General features: G+C 50.0%; 1 protein-coding gene across 4 annotated transcripts in view; it reads left to right on the forward strand.

Annotated features, from left to right (window-relative positions):
* SIPA1L3 (signal induced proliferation associated 1 like 3) overlaps positions 1–17,798 on the forward strand; it is a 310,244-nt gene that overhangs the window by 186,510 nt on the left and 105,936 nt on the right. For all 4 annotated transcript variants that reach the window (XM_005589068.4, XM_015441297.3, XM_045380076.2 and 1 more), the window contains exons 4-6: positions 1,025–1,155; positions 11,984–12,172; positions 13,115–13,289. In XM_005589068.4, coding sequence (XP_005589125.3) covers positions 1,025–1,155; positions 11,984–12,172; positions 13,115–13,289 — 495 coding nt within the window. The remainder of the gene's footprint in view (positions 1–1,024; positions 1,156–11,983; positions 12,173–13,114; positions 13,290–17,798) is intronic.

The following is a 17,798-nucleotide window of genomic DNA, read 5'->3' on the forward strand; positions in this document are numbered from 1 at the left end:
ATAAATAGATTAGCCTTTGATTTGCCAAGAGCATCTCATGAGAACAAGAACCATCAGTTAAAAACATTCAGCGTACCAGTACAATTTCCGGTGGTGGGTGATGCTAACTTCATGGACTTGGGTCAAGACAGACCGCTGGTAGATACCCACACAAGCATGAGATACTTGGGTTATACATCGGGAAGAACTGTTTGCCTGGAAGGGTTATAAGATAGCAGCATGTTTTAGAAAAAAAGAGGAGGCAGCTGTCGGGTAGAGGAGGGAGGAGGAGGCGTGCCCCATGGCTGGCTAAAGCCTCTGTTACCCTAAGGGAAAAAAGAGCAGTGTTGAAGTTACCTAGGTAAAGAACCATGGTGAGATAAAGGCGATGCCTGGGGACCCCTATCGTGGTCCCTGACAGGCGCCAACGACTGGGGCTGGTCATTGCCAACACTCATCATGTGCGTGCTATGTGCCTGGCACAGTGCTCAAGGCTGGGTCCACCTTTAACTTTATTTTATGGCTGAAAATGCTGTCTAGCAACTTGGCTGGGGCCAGACATCTCTTAAGGGGCAGAGCCCAGATGTCAGGAGGCTCTCTAGACTAGAATCGTACTTAACAACTTCACAAGGGCTAATCAGCAGTTAAACCAAGTGAACAATTTGCAAGCACGGGATGAATCACAGTGGTGCTGGGTTGATGACATGCCATGCACCGTAGTAAGCGTTTCATATCTGTAGCTTCATTTTGCCTTCACATCAGCTCTCTGAATTGTGGGTGGCATCAAGGCCCCGTTTTCTCAGACAAGAGCACTGAGGCTCAGAAAAGTTCTGTGGCTTGGCAGAGGTGGTACAGTAAGGTGGGCTTTTGCCTCTTACAGTTTCTCCACTGGGGGTGTGTGTGACCAAGGCATGAGGTTTGCGTGACCAGCATCCCACAGATTGCACAGGACCCTGCCTGATCACCCTATCTGCAGGCCTGCTGGGCATCAGGGCCCCTCCTTCCCAGACAGCTGAGCCTGAACTCGCCTGCTCTTCCTTCTTAGAACATGCCAATTACTTCGGCGTGGATGAGAAACTGGGGCCAGTGGCTGTGAGCATTAAGCGGGAGAAGCTGGAAGACCACAAGGAGCATGGACCTCAGTACCAGTACAGGATCATCTTCCGGACCCGCGAGGTAGGTCCCATCACTCTCGTTCTTATTAAAGAAATCATAGCCACTCGCATCTCGAGCTAGGTTCTGGGGGCAAAGACTTCCTTGGCTTCATCGCATGGAATCTTTCCAACCACCCCAGGAGAGCAATCCTGTTAGTCTCTCCATCTTGTAGAGGAGGAAACTAAGACTCAGAATTTCAGTGACTTCCGGCTGGGCACAGTGGCTCACACCTGTAATCCCAGCACTTTGGGAAGCGAGGTGGGTGGCTCAGATGAGGTCAGGAGTTCAAGACCAGCCTGACCAACATGGCGAAACTCCATCTCTACCAAAAATACAAATTAGCCAGGCGTGGTGGCACGCGCCTATAATCCCAGCTATTGGGGACGCTGAGCCAGGTGAATTGCTTGAAACTGGGAGGCAGAGGCTGCACTGAGCTGAAATTATGCCACTGCACTCCAGCCTGGGCGACAGAGTGAGACTCTGTCTCAAAAAAAAAAAAAAAAAAAAAGAGAGAGAAAGATAAATGATTTCTCTAGGATCAATGAATCAGTGGCCAGACCAAGATTTCAGTCCAGGGTGTCTGACTTCAGAACCCAACATTACAAAACCTGTTTGCGAGAGATTAACTCTAATAAGCATAAGAAATAAAAGGGAAGGTAAGGGATCATTTTAGGATCATGAGGTGTCCTGCATAATGGAAAGAATTAAGGCAACAAGCCTCAGGCAGGACAGGAATTGGGGACTGTCAACCACAGGCGCTGCTGTTGGGCCAATCAGCTCAAGGTACTCCCAATGTGTCACTTTCCATTCTGAGTGGAGAAGCCCATGATCCTGGCTGGAGGCCTTCCCCTGGATTAAATGTCAGCTGTAGCTAGTGGGGAAGTCCTGCTGGGGCACCCATGCTCTATTAGAACTCTAAATTGTAAGTGACAGAAGTCTACTTCTAACTTTCTTAAGTCAGAAATAGCATTCATGGTTCGTGTAACTGCAAATCCAGAGGTAGGGCAAGCTTCGGGCATAGCTGGACTTAGAGACTCAAATGCAGTCACCAGAACTCTGCTACTTTAGGTCTCTGCTACTTTAGGTCTCTGTTTGCATCATGAATGTCATTTTCTTCTGCCACTAACAAGCTCTCACTGTGTCATGAGAACATGGAGATGGGCTGCTCAAACCTACATCTTTACGCCTTCTCATCCCAAAGGCTCAGACTGGCCAGACACAGTAGTAGTTCATGCCTGTAATCCCAGCACTTTGGGAGGCCAAGGCAGGCGGATCACCTGAGGTCAGGAGTTTGAGACCAGCCTGCCCAACATGGTGAAACCCCGTCTCTACCAAAAATACAAAAATTAGCTGGGCGTGGTGGCAGGTGCCTGTCATCCCAGCTACTCAGGAGACTGAGGCAGGAGAATTGCTTGAACCCAGGAGGCGGAGGTTGCAGTGAGCTGAGATTGCACCATTGTACTCCAGCCTAGGCAACAAACACAAAACTCCATCTCAAAAAAAAAAAAAAAAAAGACTTAGACAGATTTATCTGGGAAGAACTCTGGCTCTGCTTAGATCACAAATGCAATCCCTGGGCCAGTCGCTGTGATCGGGGTGGTAGAGGAAACTGGCCAGGTCTAGCACATGTTACCCCCCACCCTGGGTCCAGGGGCAAGGCCAGGCACTGTGATTGACAGTTCCACCAGAGCTCCCTGGAGAAGGAGGCAGGGCAGATCCTCAGCAAAAAGAGGGGACCCAGGCAAGCAGAAATGACAGAGAGGTCCAGAAGACCCAAATAAGGAAGACCTTTCAGAAAAGGGGCAGTCACCAGCTAGGCAGGCCCTCCAAAATGGGTCTCCCTCAGCGTGCATTGCCCCAGCCCCTTGGGCCTGGCCTTTGCCCAGACATGGAAGCCTAGCAGGCTGAGGCTGCCAAGGACTTTTGTGGGGCCAGCCAAGTCCTGGACCTCATCCAGGCTGGCAGATGCAGCTCGGAGTGCCCTCGCCCCATCCCCTGACCAAGACCTTCCCACTGTGTTGGGGGAATGGGATGGCACGGAGGCTTTGCAGCAGCCGGGAAGAGGCAGCCACAAAACCATGTGTGCCAAACCACAGGTGGTCACCAGCCTCTGTCTCCCCAGCCCCTCCTCCCTCCACCCACCTTTCTGGCCAGATGAGCACCAGAGCAGAATGAGAGGTGACAGCTCACACTGCATCCGACTGTTTTAGGACATACGGGCAACTGCTGGGTGAAATGACGCCTACAGTCATATACTTATAAATATAAATAGGCTGGGTACAGTGGCTCACACCTGTAATCCCTGCACTTTGGGAGGCCAAGGCAGGTGGGTCGTTTGAGCCCTGGAGTTCAAGACCAGCCTGGCCAATATGGTAAAACCCTGTCTCTACTAAAAACACAAAAAATTAGCTGGGTATGTTAGCGCACACTTGTAGTCTCAGCTGCTCGGGAGGCTGAGGCATGAGAATCTCTTGAACCCAGGAGGTAAAGGTTGCAGTGAGCCGAGATCGCACCACTGCACTCCAGCCTGGGTGACAGAGCGAGACTCCATCTCAAAAAAAAAAAAAAATAATATATATATATATATTTATTACAAAGGTTATTATTACTGCAAATCTCCTTTATACTGTGTGTCAGGCAATATTCTATACCTTTTATATCTATTAACTCACTTAAATCTCATCACGATTCTAGGATGAAGACACTCTTGTCCTCATTTATAGATGACAGAACAGGCACAGAGAGGTGAAGGGACTTGCCCAAAGCACCCTCCAGGGCGTGGCAGGGCAGGGTGCCTGCCTGTGTTCTGGCCACCACACTCGGCTGCCTCTGGGGTTTGACTGAGTCAGCTTAGACTGCACATTGGACCCACTCATGAGTTAGGAGCTCAGCCAACTCAGTGCTAGCATTTGTGTTTTTGTTCGTAATGAAAATATAATAGGCCAGGCATGGAGGCTTACGTCTGTAATCCCAGCACTTTGGGAGGCTGAGGTGGGTGGATCACCCAAGGTCAGGAGTTTGAGACCAGACTGGCCAAAATGGCAAAACCCCGTCTCTACTAAAAATACAAAAAAAATTAGCTAGGCGTAGTAGCAGGTGCCTGTAATCCCAGCTTCTCAGGAAGCTGAGGCAGGATAATCGCTTGAACCTGAGAGGTGGAAGTTGCAGTGAGCCAAGATCACTCCATTGCACTCCAGGCTGGGTGACACAGTGAGACTCTGTCTCAAAAAAAAAAAAAAAAAAAAAGAAGAAGAAGAAAGAGAATACAATAAGGGCCGGGCGCGGTAGCTCAAGCCTGTAATCCCAGCACTTTGGAAGGCCGAGACAGGCGGATCACGAGGTCAGGAGATCGAGACCATCCTGGCTAACACAGTGAAACCCCGTCTCTACTAAAAAAATACCAGAAAAACTAGCCGGGCGTGGTGGCGAGCGCCTGTAGTCCCAGCTACTCGGGAGGCTGAGGCAGGAGAATGGCGTAAACCCGGGAGGTGGAGCTTGCAGTGAGCTAAGATCCGGCCACTGCATTCCAGCCTGGGTGACAGTGAGACTCCGTCTCAAAAAAAAAAAAAAAAGAGAATACAATATATAGGCAGGCATGGTGGCTCATACCTGTAATCCCAGCATTTTGGGACGGGAGGCTAAGACAGGAGGATTGCTTGAAACCTGGAGTTCAAGACCGGCCTAGGCACCACAGTGAGACCCTTGTCTCTAAAAAATAAAAAATACCAGACTATAGCATTAGGAGAAATACCTAATGTAAATGATGAGTTAATGGGTGCAGCAAACCAACGTGGCACATGTAATACCTATGTAACAAACCTGCTCGTTATACACATGTACCCTAGAACTTAAAATATAAAAATTAAAAAATATATATATATTAGACTATGCCACACATACTGAGAGTTGTGAGACTTTAGTGCATGGATACTGGGTTATATAATTTTTTTGCTGTGATTTCCTATTCACTAAGTTTGAAACTGGCTTGATGCCATTCCCAGTGTATACCTGCTCCCATCTACTTCCTACCCCCAGCACCTACAAAACTAGCCGTGGGGGACTCTGGTCCATCCCAGGTGACAGCACGGGGACACTTTGGGTCTCACAGCCACAGGCCTGGGATCCATCCATTCCATAGACGTTTGCTCAGTGCTCCCCCGTCCCAGCTCTATGCTGGGCATGGAGGGTACCATAGCACACAAGGCAGCAAAGATATTCAGGGGAGTGGGTCTTTGAGGAGGAGAGAGCAGGACACCAAACACCTTAGCAAATTACGCTGTAGGTGCTGCCTATAGTGACAAGGTGGGGAACGAAGCAAGGAGGAGTGATGAGTGTGGCAGGTGCTTAGATTTTTAACAGGAAGGTCAAGAGAGGCCTCACTGGGAAGGTAACGTTCTAGTAAACCTAGAGAAGGGGAGAGGGAGCCGTGCGGACAACTGGAAGAAGAGCATTCCAGGCAGAGGGAACAGCCAGTGCAGAGGTCCTGAGGCAGAGCCATGCTCCATGGGTTGGAGACCTCATATGAGTCCTAGTTTGGCCACTCAGCAGTTCTAGAACCTTGGGCACATGGCTCATTTCCTCTCGGAGCCTCAGTTTCCCTCTTGGAAATTCTTGGCTTGCAGAACTGTGTTGTGGGCTCGGTGAGGTTGCACATATCAAGCAGGCAGTGCTGGGCCTGACACTTGACGGAAAATGATTATGAGCAGTACCACTGTCGCAGCGGACGTTCTTTCCCAGGAGGTCAGAGGCCCATTCTGGGGAGCATGGATTGAGCTCACGGATGGGGTTCTGTCCTTCTCATGTTCACACACACATGCCTTGGGGTCCTGTAAACCAGGGCATGGGGGCCAGAGCGAGAGGTCTGGGCTGCCTTCCAAGCCAGCAGGCCTGCCCCAGATGGCCGCCCCTGGCTGCCAAGCGACAGTCTCGAGTGGACCCGCATCTCCCAGCAGATGGGATATGAGCATTGTCAGTGTCAGGCTTCCCACCGAGGCAGGAACAGACTTGGAGCTGGGCTTTGGCACCGCTCATCCAAAACCCAGAGAGCCTGGACAGGACGAGCACCAGGCCAGGCTGCCCTGTCTCAAGCCCCTTCACTGGCACTGTCTCACCCAGGACACTGAGGAGGGAGTGGGAATGGCAACCAGCCAGGAACTGTGTGGCCCCGCCCAGGCCCAGTGGTTCTCATTGGCCTAGCACACATGAGTTTTTGACAGGCTTTAGTTCTGATAGGGTTAGAGATTTGGATTTTTATTTTATTGATTTTTCTTTTTTATTTAAAAAGTACCAGACGCTTATTGTTAAGAACTTAGACAATACATAAGTATGCAAAGTAGAAAAAGGAAAGCTTTCATTAAGTGAAAAAAGCAAGTGTTTGTTCAGTAGGTACATCTGATTGTGTGTGTGTCTGTGTGTGTTTGCTTATTTTTTTTTGAGACAGGGTCTCACTCTGTCCCCCAGGCTGAAGTGCAATGGTGCAGTCATAGCTCACTGCAGCCTCGAATTCCTGGGCTCAAGTGATCCTCCTGCCTCAGCGTCCCTAGCAGCTGACACCACAGGCGTGCACCACCATACCTGGCTAATAATTTTGTTTTATTTTTTTTTTATTTTTTATTTATTTATTTATTTTTTTTGAGACGGAGTCTCACGCTGTTGCCCAGGCTGGAGTGCAGTGGCGCGATCTCGGCTCACTGCAAGCTCCGCCTCCCGGGTTCCCGCCATTCTCCTGCCTCAGCCTCCTGAGTACCTGGGACTACAGGCGCCCGCCACCGCGCCCGGCTAATTTTTTGTATTTTTAGTAGAGACGGGGTTTCACTGTGGTCTCGATCTCCTGACCTTGTGATCCGCCCGCCTCGGCCTCCCAAAGTGCTGGGATTACAGGCTTGAGCCACCGCGCCCGGCCTGTTTTATTTTTAGAGATAGAATCTCACTATGTTGCCCAGGCTGGTCTTGAACTCCTGGGCTCAGGCAACCCTCCTCCTTTGGCCTCCCAAAATGCCAAGATTACAGGCATGAGCCACTGCACCTGGCCATGTGTGTGTTTAAATGAACAATCTCCAAAGCATATTGTTAAGTAGGGGGAAAAGCAAAAAAAATGTAGCTTCCTGCTTAAGGTTAAAAAATTTAAAACTCGTCTAGGCGCAGTGGCTCACACCTGTAATCCCAGCACTTTGGAAAGCCGAGGGAGAAAGATTGCTTGAGCCCAGGAGTTTGAGACTAACCTGGGCAACATAGCGAGACCCTGTCTCTATTAAAAATAAGTGAATTGCCGGGCATGGTGGCTCACGCCTGTAATCTCAGCACTTTGGGAGGCCTACGCAGGTGGATCACCTGAGGTCAGGAGTTCGAGACCAGCCTGGTCAACATGGCAAAACCATGGGATGGGAGGTTTTACTAAAACTACGAAAATTAGCTGGGTGTGGTGGCACACACCTGTAATCCCAGCTACCCGGGAAGCTGAGGCAGGAGAATCACTTGAACCCAGGAGGCAGAGGTTGCAGTGAGCCAAGATCACACCATTGCATTCCAGCCTGGGCAACAAGAGCGAAACTCCGTCTCCAAAAACAAATAAAAAAGAAACAAAAAATTTAAAACTATTAACTATGCATGTGACTTTGTACATAAACATTTAACACTCATCTACAGATAATAGTGGTTAACACACATTGAGCTCTTACTCTATGCCCAAGATACAGCGCTAAGCATTATACACAGATCTTTTTGAATCCTTTCAATGCCTTGAGCAGGCATTTTTATCCCCATTTTGTCAATGAGGTAATAGGGAAATTAAGTGGCTTGCCCAGAATCACACAGCTAGGGAGGAGCTAGAGCTAGAATTCAAATCCAGGCAGACCACCTCCTAAGTAACCTCCTAGGAAATGCTCTTGAAGGGTACACCCACCGCCCAGCACAGTCAAGCGGGGAGCGCGTCTGAGTCAGGAGTGAGTGGGGATAACCTGTACCAGCTGGAACCTCCTTGCTCGCATGGCACTGTGTGCCTTTCATGGCTTACTTGATTTGTTGCCCTTGACCAGCTGATGCCAGATGTTTTCAGGCTCTGAGCAGAGGAGGGCTGTGATCTGACTCGGGCAGCTGTAGAAGGAATGGACTGGGGACAGGGCAGGGGCAGGGAGACCTGGAGGAGGCTGCTGTCCAGGTGAGAGGTGATGGTGGGGGTGACCAGGTAGAGAGTGAGGTGGCCACTCATGACCTGCCAGTGTCGCACTTACTGTCCCCAGTGCAGAAAGAGCTTTTCAAGTAGTGCGCGCTGATGAGGTGGTCAGAGCCAAAATATGACTGTAAGCCACCGGTCTCCAGGGAAGAATGATTTCTGGTCCATGCTGTCCCTCATTCCCAGCAGAGGGCACTGTGGGACAGTGTCAATGGGATATAAAGACACTGATCCTGTTGGTGCCTTAACTGAAACCCACAACCCCAGGGCCACCCAGATTGACAGGGCAAAGCCCCTGACACTATTGCTTTTTGTGATCGGTTTCAACACTACCCTGCTTGTGATGAGAGAGATGTGTTTGTTATTAATTACCGGGGCCAGAGGTGGGATCATTCTATTCCTTCCACACATACCTCTTGCCCAGGTGCTATTTGGCAAGGGTGGCGGGCTATGTGCTTAGAGGCGAAGTCATGACATGTTTTTTTTGCCACCTCCTGTGTTTTTCGACTTAGGCAAGCATGTTTTTGCAGTTAATACTTATCCTTCTTAGTCTTGTTGTTGTTGTTGTTGTTGAGATGGAGTCTCACTCTGTCGCCCAGGCTGGAGTGCAGTGGCACAATCTCAACTCACTGCAACTTCCGCCTCCTGGGTTCAAGTGATTCCCCTGCCTCAGCCTCCCAAGTAACTGGGATTACAGGCATAAGCCATCATGTCTGGCTAATTTATCTATTTTAGTAGAGATGGGGTTTCACCACGTTGGCCAGGCTGGTCTCGAACTCCTGGCCTCAGGTGATCCGCCCGCCTCAACCTCCCAGAGTGCTGGGATTACAGGCGTGAGCCACCAGACCTGGCCTCCTCTTTAGTCTTTAGACCACAGCCCCAAGTGTACTTTGGGTGCTTGTAACAAGCCCCCTGGGGAGGGATTTTTCTTGTGCATTCTTGGTGTGGTGCTGGTCCCGTGCGTGGCATGACCTGGTGGCCAGCAGCATGCTGTGGCTACAGGTACGAGCTGGTGTTAGTGAGGATGTGGAGCAGCAGGGGCTCAGACAGGGCTGGTGGGGTGTAAATTGGTACAACCACTTGGAAAACTATTTGGCAGTTCAGTAAAATTGAAGATTAGCATGCCTGGTGGTTCAGCAATTTCTGTCCTAGGTATAAAACCAAAAAAAAATGTGTTCATGTGCACTGAGGTGCTTCTGTGAGGGTTCCTAACAGCACTGTTCACAGTTGGCAAATACTGGAAGCAGTTCTGGTGCTTATCAATGTGAAAAGGACCAAACCTATCAAAGTAAAACGTCAGCCTCTCGCAACAGCGTGGCTGCATCTCACATATGTAGGATTCAGAGAAAGAAGCCAGATAACAAAAGAATACAAACTGCCTGGCTGGACGCAGTAGCTCACACCTGTAATCCCGGGACTCCGGGAGGCCGAGGCGGGAGGATCACTTGAGCCTAGGAGTTGCAGACCAGCCTGGGCAGCATAGTGGGACTCTGTCTCTACAAAAGATATACAGAATTATCCAGGCATGGTGGCACATGCCTATAGTCCCCGCTACTCAGGAAGCTGAGGCAGGGGGATCTTTTGCGCCCAGGAGGTCGAGGCTGCAGTGAACCATGATTGTGCCACTGCATTCCGGCCTGGGCAACAGAGTGAGACCCTGTCTTCAAAAGAACAAAAGAATAAAAAAATACAAACTGCATGAAGTTCAAAAATAGAAATAAATGATAAATGATGGTGTTGAAAATCAGGATATAGTTACCTTTGGGGAAAAAGAAGGGGGTACAAAAGGGCTGTGGGTGCTAGAAATGCATTTCTTGATTTGGATAGTGATTACGCAGGTATTCACTTTGTGATAATTTATTTGGCCTCACACCTATGTTTCTTTGTGGTTTTTTTTTTTGAGATAGAGTTTGGCTCTTGTTGCCAGGCTGGAGTACAATGGTGTGATCTCAGCTCACTGCAATCTCCACCTCCTGGGTTCAAGCGATTCTCCTGCCTCAGCCTCCCAAGTAAATGGGATTACAGGCATGCGCCACCACACCCTGCTAATATTTGTGTATTTAGTGGAGACGGGGTTACACCACATTGGTCAGGCTGGTCTCAAACTCCTGACCTCAGGTGATCCGCCCGCCTTGGCCTCCCAAATGGGGCTTTCCTTTTATTAGAGAGAAATCTGCACCAGAAGTCCTCACCAAGCACAATTCCCCTCACGTCTTATTGCCTGGAATTGGTCACATGGTTGTCTATAGGAAAACCTAGGAAAGCAACATCTGGGGAATGGGAATGAGATGGCTGTGACTGGCTTTGTCCAAAGGTTTTCATCCCTGGCTGCCCATCAGAAGCACCTGAGATGGATTAAAAATATGCCATGTATACAAACATGCATGTCTGGCCCCATCCCAGACCATCCACATTAGAATCACTGGTGGCGTTTTTCTTCCTTTTTTATTTATTTCTTGAGACTGCGTCTTGCTCTGTCACCCAGACTGGAGTACAGTGGTGCAATCTTGGCTCCCTGCAACCTCTGCCTGCCGAGTTCAAGTGATTCTCCTGCCTCAGCCTCCCAAGTAGCTGGGATTACAGGCACGTGCCACCATGCCTGACTAATTTTTGTATTTTTAGTAGAGATGGGGTTTCACCATGTTGGCCAGGGTGGTCTCAAACTCCTGACCTCAAGTGATCTGCCCACCTTGGCCTCCCAAAGTGCTGGGATTACAGGTGTGAGCCACTGCACCTGACCCTTTTTTTCTTTTCTTTTCTTTTTTTTTGAGACGGAGTCTCGCTCTGTTGCTCAGGCGGGAGTGCAGTGGTGTGATCTTGGCTCACTGCAACCTCTGCCTCCCAGGTTCACGCCATTCTCCTGCCTCAGCCTTCTGAGTAGCTGGGACTACAGGCACTGGCCACCATGCCCGGCTAATTTTTTATATTTTTAGTAGAGACGGGGTTTCACCTTGTTAGCCAGGATGGTCTCGATCTCCTGACCTCGTGATCTGCCCGCCTCAGCCTCCCAAAGTCCTGGGATTACAGGCATGAGCCACTGCGCCCAGCCTTTTTTTTTTTTTTTTTTTTAATTTGATGAAACTGGTCGGAAACCAGTGCCACAGTTCAAGATCCAAGGTGGTGCCAGTATTCAAGGCAGGCGGGTGTTTTACATAAGCATTTACAGGAATGTGTACATAATACAGTATTACTGTAATAAGGACAAGAGCCCACATCCTCTTGGTAGGACCTGTTTTCTTCATTATACTCCCTACTACCTTACATAATACTTCTCTCCGATTCCAGTGTCAGCTCCACAAGGACAAGGGTCTTTGTTCATTGCACCTAGAATAGTGTCTCAGAGGAGGCACTCAGCCAATATATGTTGAACAGATGAAGTTAGTTTACATTATTGTCTCATTTAACCCTCCCAACACCCCTTCAAGGTTACAATACCATCCTGTACCCATTTCACAAAAGAGCAAGCTGAGGCTCAGAGATACAAAGTCACTTGGTCAAGACCACACAGCCAGGTGGCAACAGGTTCAAGTTCTGGCTCAGACCTAGGACTTTCTGACCTTAGAGCACAAACTTCCAATCATCACACATGTCTCTTTCAACACAAGATGTCTGTCGTATGCTGTCATCCCTTTCTAGGTCCCAAGAACCCCCTAACCTTCCCTTCTCTCCCTTGAGTAGCTCATCACCCTGCGAGGCTCCATCCTGGAAGATGCCACGCCCACAGCCACCAAGCATGGGACCGGGCGGGGCTTGCCCTTGAAGGATGCCCTGGAGTACGTCATCCCCGAGCTCAACATCCACTGCCTGCGGCTGGCCCTCAACACCCCCAAGGTGACAGAGCAACTGCTGAAGCTCGATGAGCAAGGGGTGAGTCAGGGGCTGGAGGTCAGGGCGCTGCAGGGGCAGTAGCTTGCAACCCCACTCCTGGTACCTTTTTCTATCTTGGTCACATCCTTTTTTCTTTGCAAGTAACAGAAACCTACTTAAGCTGGTTTCAGCAAAAGGAGGGATTCGAATCAAATTCTAGTGGTGCCAAGAGCAGGAATGTAACTGGGTCTCCTAAAGGAGGGAGATCGTCTGGGGGTGAGATCGCTGCTAGGTCCCCATGTGTGCTGCGTATATGTGTCTGTGGTGGGGGGTTAGCGTCTTTCCTCCCCGCTCCACACGCTGGCTCCCTCTGCTTCTCTCGCCTCTCCCACAGCTCCCAGTCTGTTAGAATTCCAGCCACAGGCAGACCCCAGCAAGCTGACCCTGGTCACAGGAGAGCCATCAATTGGGCTATGCGTAGGTCAGGTGGCTGACCGTGGCCCAGTCACCAGTGACCAGGGGAATCCGAGATACCTAAAGCAAACATGGTTGTTGGGAGCCCACTCCCTAAAAAAAGCTATTGACTATAAGCCTTGAGCCCTCCAGATTTTGCTTTTGCAGAATCTCAGCCCATCCCAGTCCACCTACTGTGGGAAGCATTCCACCTACTGTGGGAAGCATTCCACCTACTGTGGGAAGCCGGCCAAGGCAACAGTCTCTTTCATGCAAGCGTGGCATCACCAGCCATCCTCCACCCGCCATAGCGAGAAGAGGCAGCCTGGACACCTCGCTGTGCTTCTGTGGGAGGGGAGAGAGGGAAAGGGACAACTGGGACATGCCGCCATGCCCCAACACTGTTTTCCTCCCTGTCTGGCTGTGGCTCTGGGTTCTCGAGTGGTCCCAGCAGCTCCCAGGGCTGAAGGCCTCAGACATACCCCTTGCTCCCTTCCCTCTGCCATCTCTGCCTGGCCTGCCTCCACAAAGCCACTCTTGCCTCTGCAGCTCTGCCGGAAGCACAAGGTGGGCATCCTCTATTGCAAGGCCGGCCAGAGCTCCGAGGAGGAGATGTACAACAACGAGGAGGCTGGCCCCGCCTTCGAGGAGTTCCTCTCCCTCATCGGCGAGAAGGTCTGCCTGAAGGGCTTCACCAAGTATGCTGCCCAGCTGGACGTCAAGAGTAAGTGGGGGGCCAGTTAGATCACAGTGAGCCACCACTGCACGCCCACTCAACGGGCAAAGCTTAAAAGGTCTGGGGATGCCAGGGTGGGAACGTGGAGCAGTGGAGCTGTGGAGCTCTCAGACTTGTAGGAGCACAAATAAGTGCAGCCATTTTCTTTTTTCTTTTTTCCTTTTTTTTTTTTTTTTGTTTTGTTGTTGTTGTTGTTGTTGTTTTTGAGACAGAATCTCACTCTGTGGCCCAGGCTGGAGTGCAGAGGTGTGAGCTCATCTCACTGCAACCTCCACCTCCCAGGTTCAAACAGTATTCTCCTGCCTCAGCCTCCCGAGTAGCTGTGACTACAGGTGTGCACCACCACACTTGGGTAATTTTTGTATTTTTAGTAGAGATGGGGTTTCACCATATTGGCCAGACTGGTCTCGAACTCCTGACCTCAAGTGGTCCACCCACCTCAGCCTCCCAAAGTGTTGGGATTATAGGCGTGAGCCACTGCACCTGGCCATGTGCAACCACTTTGGAAAACGGTACAGCACATTCAAATCCAGTTTGAAGAGACCCTGCTCTGTGACTCAGCTCTTGCACTCCTAGGTATGCACTCTGTCTAATGCACACATGCACGGCAGGAGAGGACTGAATATCCCTAATCACCGGCACCTCGGTGCACCCAGTGCACACTGGCAAGGTTGTGGTGTGTTCACCCAGCGGAGATGAACTGGCACCAAGGGCATCAGCGTGGAGGAGAGCTGCATGCTTCGTGCTGTGCAAAGACAGCAAACCTCAGAAGAGTGGGACCTGAATGATGCCTTTCACATAACTATATATATATATATATATATATATATTTTTTTTTTTTTTTTGGAGACAGAGTCTCCCTCTATTGCCCAGGCTGGAGTGCAGTGGCCCAATCTCAGCTCACTGCAACCTCTGCCTCCTGGGTTCAAGGGATTATTCTGCCTCAGCCTCCCAAGTAGCTGGGACTACAGGTGTGTGCCACCATGCCCAGCTAGTTTTTGTATTTTTAGTAGAGATGGGGTTTCACCATATTGGCCAGGCTGGTCTCAAACTGCTGATCTCGTGATCTGCCTGCCTCAGCCTCCCAAAGTGCTGAGATTACAGGTGTGAGCCACCGTGCGGGCCAATTATCCTTTTTTATGGAGACAAGGTCTTGCTGTGTTACCCAGACTGGTCTCAAACACAAGGCCTCCAGGGATTCTTGGCCCCCAAAAGTGCTGGAACTACACATATGAGCCAAAACTAGCAAACAAAAATCTGGCAAAAACCAGCAGGCTCAGCAGGATGACTCACACCTGTAATCCCAACACTTTTGGAGGCCAACGCAGGATGATTGCTTGAGGCCAGGTATTCAAGACCAGCCTGGGCAATAAAGCAAGACCCTGTCTCTGGAAAAAAAAAAAATCCACCAGCCATATATTGTTTGGGGGTATGCTCTTATATAGTGGAACTCTAAAGAAAAACAGAGTCAAGCATGGTGGCTCATGCCACCAGGTTTGGGAGGCTGAGGCGGGAGGATTGCTTGAACCTGGGAGTTTGAGACTGCAGCGAGCTAAAATCATGCCACTACACTCCACCCTGGGCAACAGAGCAAGACCCCATCTCAAAAATAAATAAATAGGCTGGACGCGGTGGCTCACGCCTATAATCCCAACACTTTGGGAGGCTGAGGCAGGCAGATCATGAGGTTAGGAGCTCGAGACCAGACTGGCCAATATAGTGAAACCCTGTCTCTACTAAAAAACACAAAAATTAGCCGGGTATGGTGGTATGGTGGCGTGTGCCTGTAGTCCCAGCTGATCAGGAGGCTGAGGCAGGAGAATTACTTGAACCCAGAAGGTGGAGGTTGCAGTGAGCCGAGATTGCACCACTGCACTCTAGCCTGGGTGACAGAGCGACACTGTCTCAAAAAAATAAATAATTAGGCCGGACACAGTGGCTCACAGCTATCATCCCAGCACTATGGGAGGCCAAGGCAGGTGGATCACGAGGTCAAGAGTTCGAGACCAGCCTGGCCAACATGGTGAAACCTCATCTCTACTAAAAATACAAAAAATTAGCCGGGTGTGGTGACACATATCTGTAATCCCAGCTACTTGGGAAGCTGAGGCAGGAGAATCGCTTGAACTTTGGAGGCAGAGGTTGCAGTGAGCTGAGATCACACCACTGTACTCCAGCCTGGGCAACAAGAGCAAAACTTTATCTCAAAAAAAGAAAAAAAAAAAGAAAGAAAAAATATATTTGTATATGATGTATAGGATCAAAATGTTTCATGAGCAGTAGTTAGGTGGGTGGATGGGTGATGTTCACAGGTGTCACAGCTCCCTGGGGAATGGACTGCCACTGCCCTTGGGGGTGAGTTTTCATCGGCTGGGAGTGAGAAGGCCCCGAGATGGCTCAGTCAATTGCTCTGCCCCACACCTCACCAAGAGTCGGTTTGCTCTTCTAGAAAACGGAAGCCCAGATCAGGAGACAAATCTTAGAGAAGTGAAGTGTTAGGCCGGTGCCTGAGGCCATCACCACCTTCCCCTCCTCCCCTGCTAAAGGAGGCTGTAGGAGGAACGAGCATGATATTATGCCATTTGCTAGTTTCGTGATCTTGGACAGGTGGCTTTGCCTCTCTTGACCTCAGTTTCCTCATCTGTAGAGTGAAGGTAATAATTGCACTTAACCTTGGAAGCACAGTTGCACGGTGAGGGTTCCGTGGGACAGCATTGCCCCAAACATCCTGAGCCCTCCCTCTGTGCCAGGTGCTTCCCAGAGCTCTGCCAGTGTGGGTGTCCCCCTAGGCGGGCAGGGAGGCAGCAGGCCTCACTGGGCTCGCCTGGCGTGGAGGAAGCTGGCAGGTGTGAGTGTTAGTATTGTTTGTTTTTTTTTTGATTTTTTTGTTTTTCATTTTTTTGAGACAGAGTCTTGCTCTGTCACCCAGGCTGGAGTGCAGTGGAGCGATCTTGGCTCACTGCAACCTCCACCTCCTGGATTCAAGCGATTTTTCCACCTTAGCCTCCTGAGTAGCTGGGATTACAGGCGCATGTCACCAAACCCAGCTAATTTTGTATTTTTAGTGGAGATGGGATTTCACCATGTTGGCCAGGCTGGTCTTGAACTTCTGACCTCGTGATCCACCCACATCAGCCTCCCAAGGTGCTGGGATTACAGGTGTGAGCCACCATGCCTGGCCAGGAAGTGCGTTCTCGGAGAGGACCCCGGGAAGCGTAGTGCTCCTAGAAGTAGTCTCCCCAAATTACAGGCAGGGATGGTCCTGGCTTGAGCAGACACCTTGAGGTTACCTGGCTCCCGACCTGGCTCTGGCATTGGCAGCTGTGGCCTCAGTGTCCCCACCGGACACTGAGGCAGCATTGAATATTGTTAAGAACAGATCTGGAGGCCGGGCACAGTGGCTTACGCCTGTAATCCCAGCGCTTTGGGAGGCTGAGGCAGGTGGATCACCTGAGGTCAGGGGTTCGTGGTGAAACCCCGTCTCTACTAAAAATACTAAAATTATCCAGGCATGGTGGCAGGCGCCTGTAATCCCAGCTACTCGGGAGGTTGAAGCAGGAGAATTGCTTGAACCCAGGAGGCAGAGGTTGCAGTGAGCCCACATTGCCCCATTGCTCTCCAGCCTGGGTGACAGAGCAAAACTCTGTCTCAAAAACAAACAAATAACAACAACAACAACAAAAACAGATCTGGAGTCCGACAGCCTGAGTTCTGATCCAGACTCTACCACTTAGTGCAGCGTGACCTTGGGAAGGCACTCCCTCTCCATGCCTCCGTTTCCCCCTCTGAAACATGGGCTCATTAAGTAGGTTTGCCTCTTCCTGGTCATAACCCTCCCTTCCTATTAGAGAGAACCCATATCCTGATTCTCAGTGATAATCATTTATTTGCTTTTCTTCATAATTTTGCTACTTACGTACGCATCCCTGACTGGTATACTCTGACCTGCTTTTGCACGTCACATGAATGGGATCATGCCGTGTGTGCTGCTTTGTGTCAGCATCTTTCACTCAACATTCAGAGGATTCCCCCAAGCCACAGCCGTGACTCGTTCCTTTTCCTGGCTGTATATTTTTCCACAGTGTGAATTGACCAGTGTGTTCACACATTCTTGTGACTGACACGTGAAGCTTCTTATACCCATATCCCAGGACACGTGGGCATGATTTCTTTGGGCTGTGGTCCGAGGAGAGGAAGTGCTAGGTTTTCAATGAAGCCCATCTTCAGGCTTAAAAGAGATTGCTAAAAAGTTTTCCGAAGTGCTCGGACCGCGTTACACACCTAACCAGCCACCTCAAGGGTTCCGTTTGCTCCACATCCTCACCAACCTTTGGTGCTGTCAGACTTTTTAATTTTTACCAGTCTGGTGGGTGCATAGCAATGAGGTTTCCTTTTTATCTAAATGTATTTAATTTTTTTGTTTTTTTTTTTGAGACACAGTCACCCTGTCGCCCAGGCTAGAGTGCAGTGGAGTGATCTTGACTCCCTGCAAGCTGC

Source organism: Macaca fascicularis, chromosome 19 (assembly GCF_037993035.2).
Source record: "Macaca fascicularis isolate 582-1 chromosome 19, T2T-MFA8v1.1".
Taxonomy (NCBI): domain Eukaryota; kingdom Metazoa; phylum Chordata; class Mammalia; order Primates; family Cercopithecidae; genus Macaca; species Macaca fascicularis.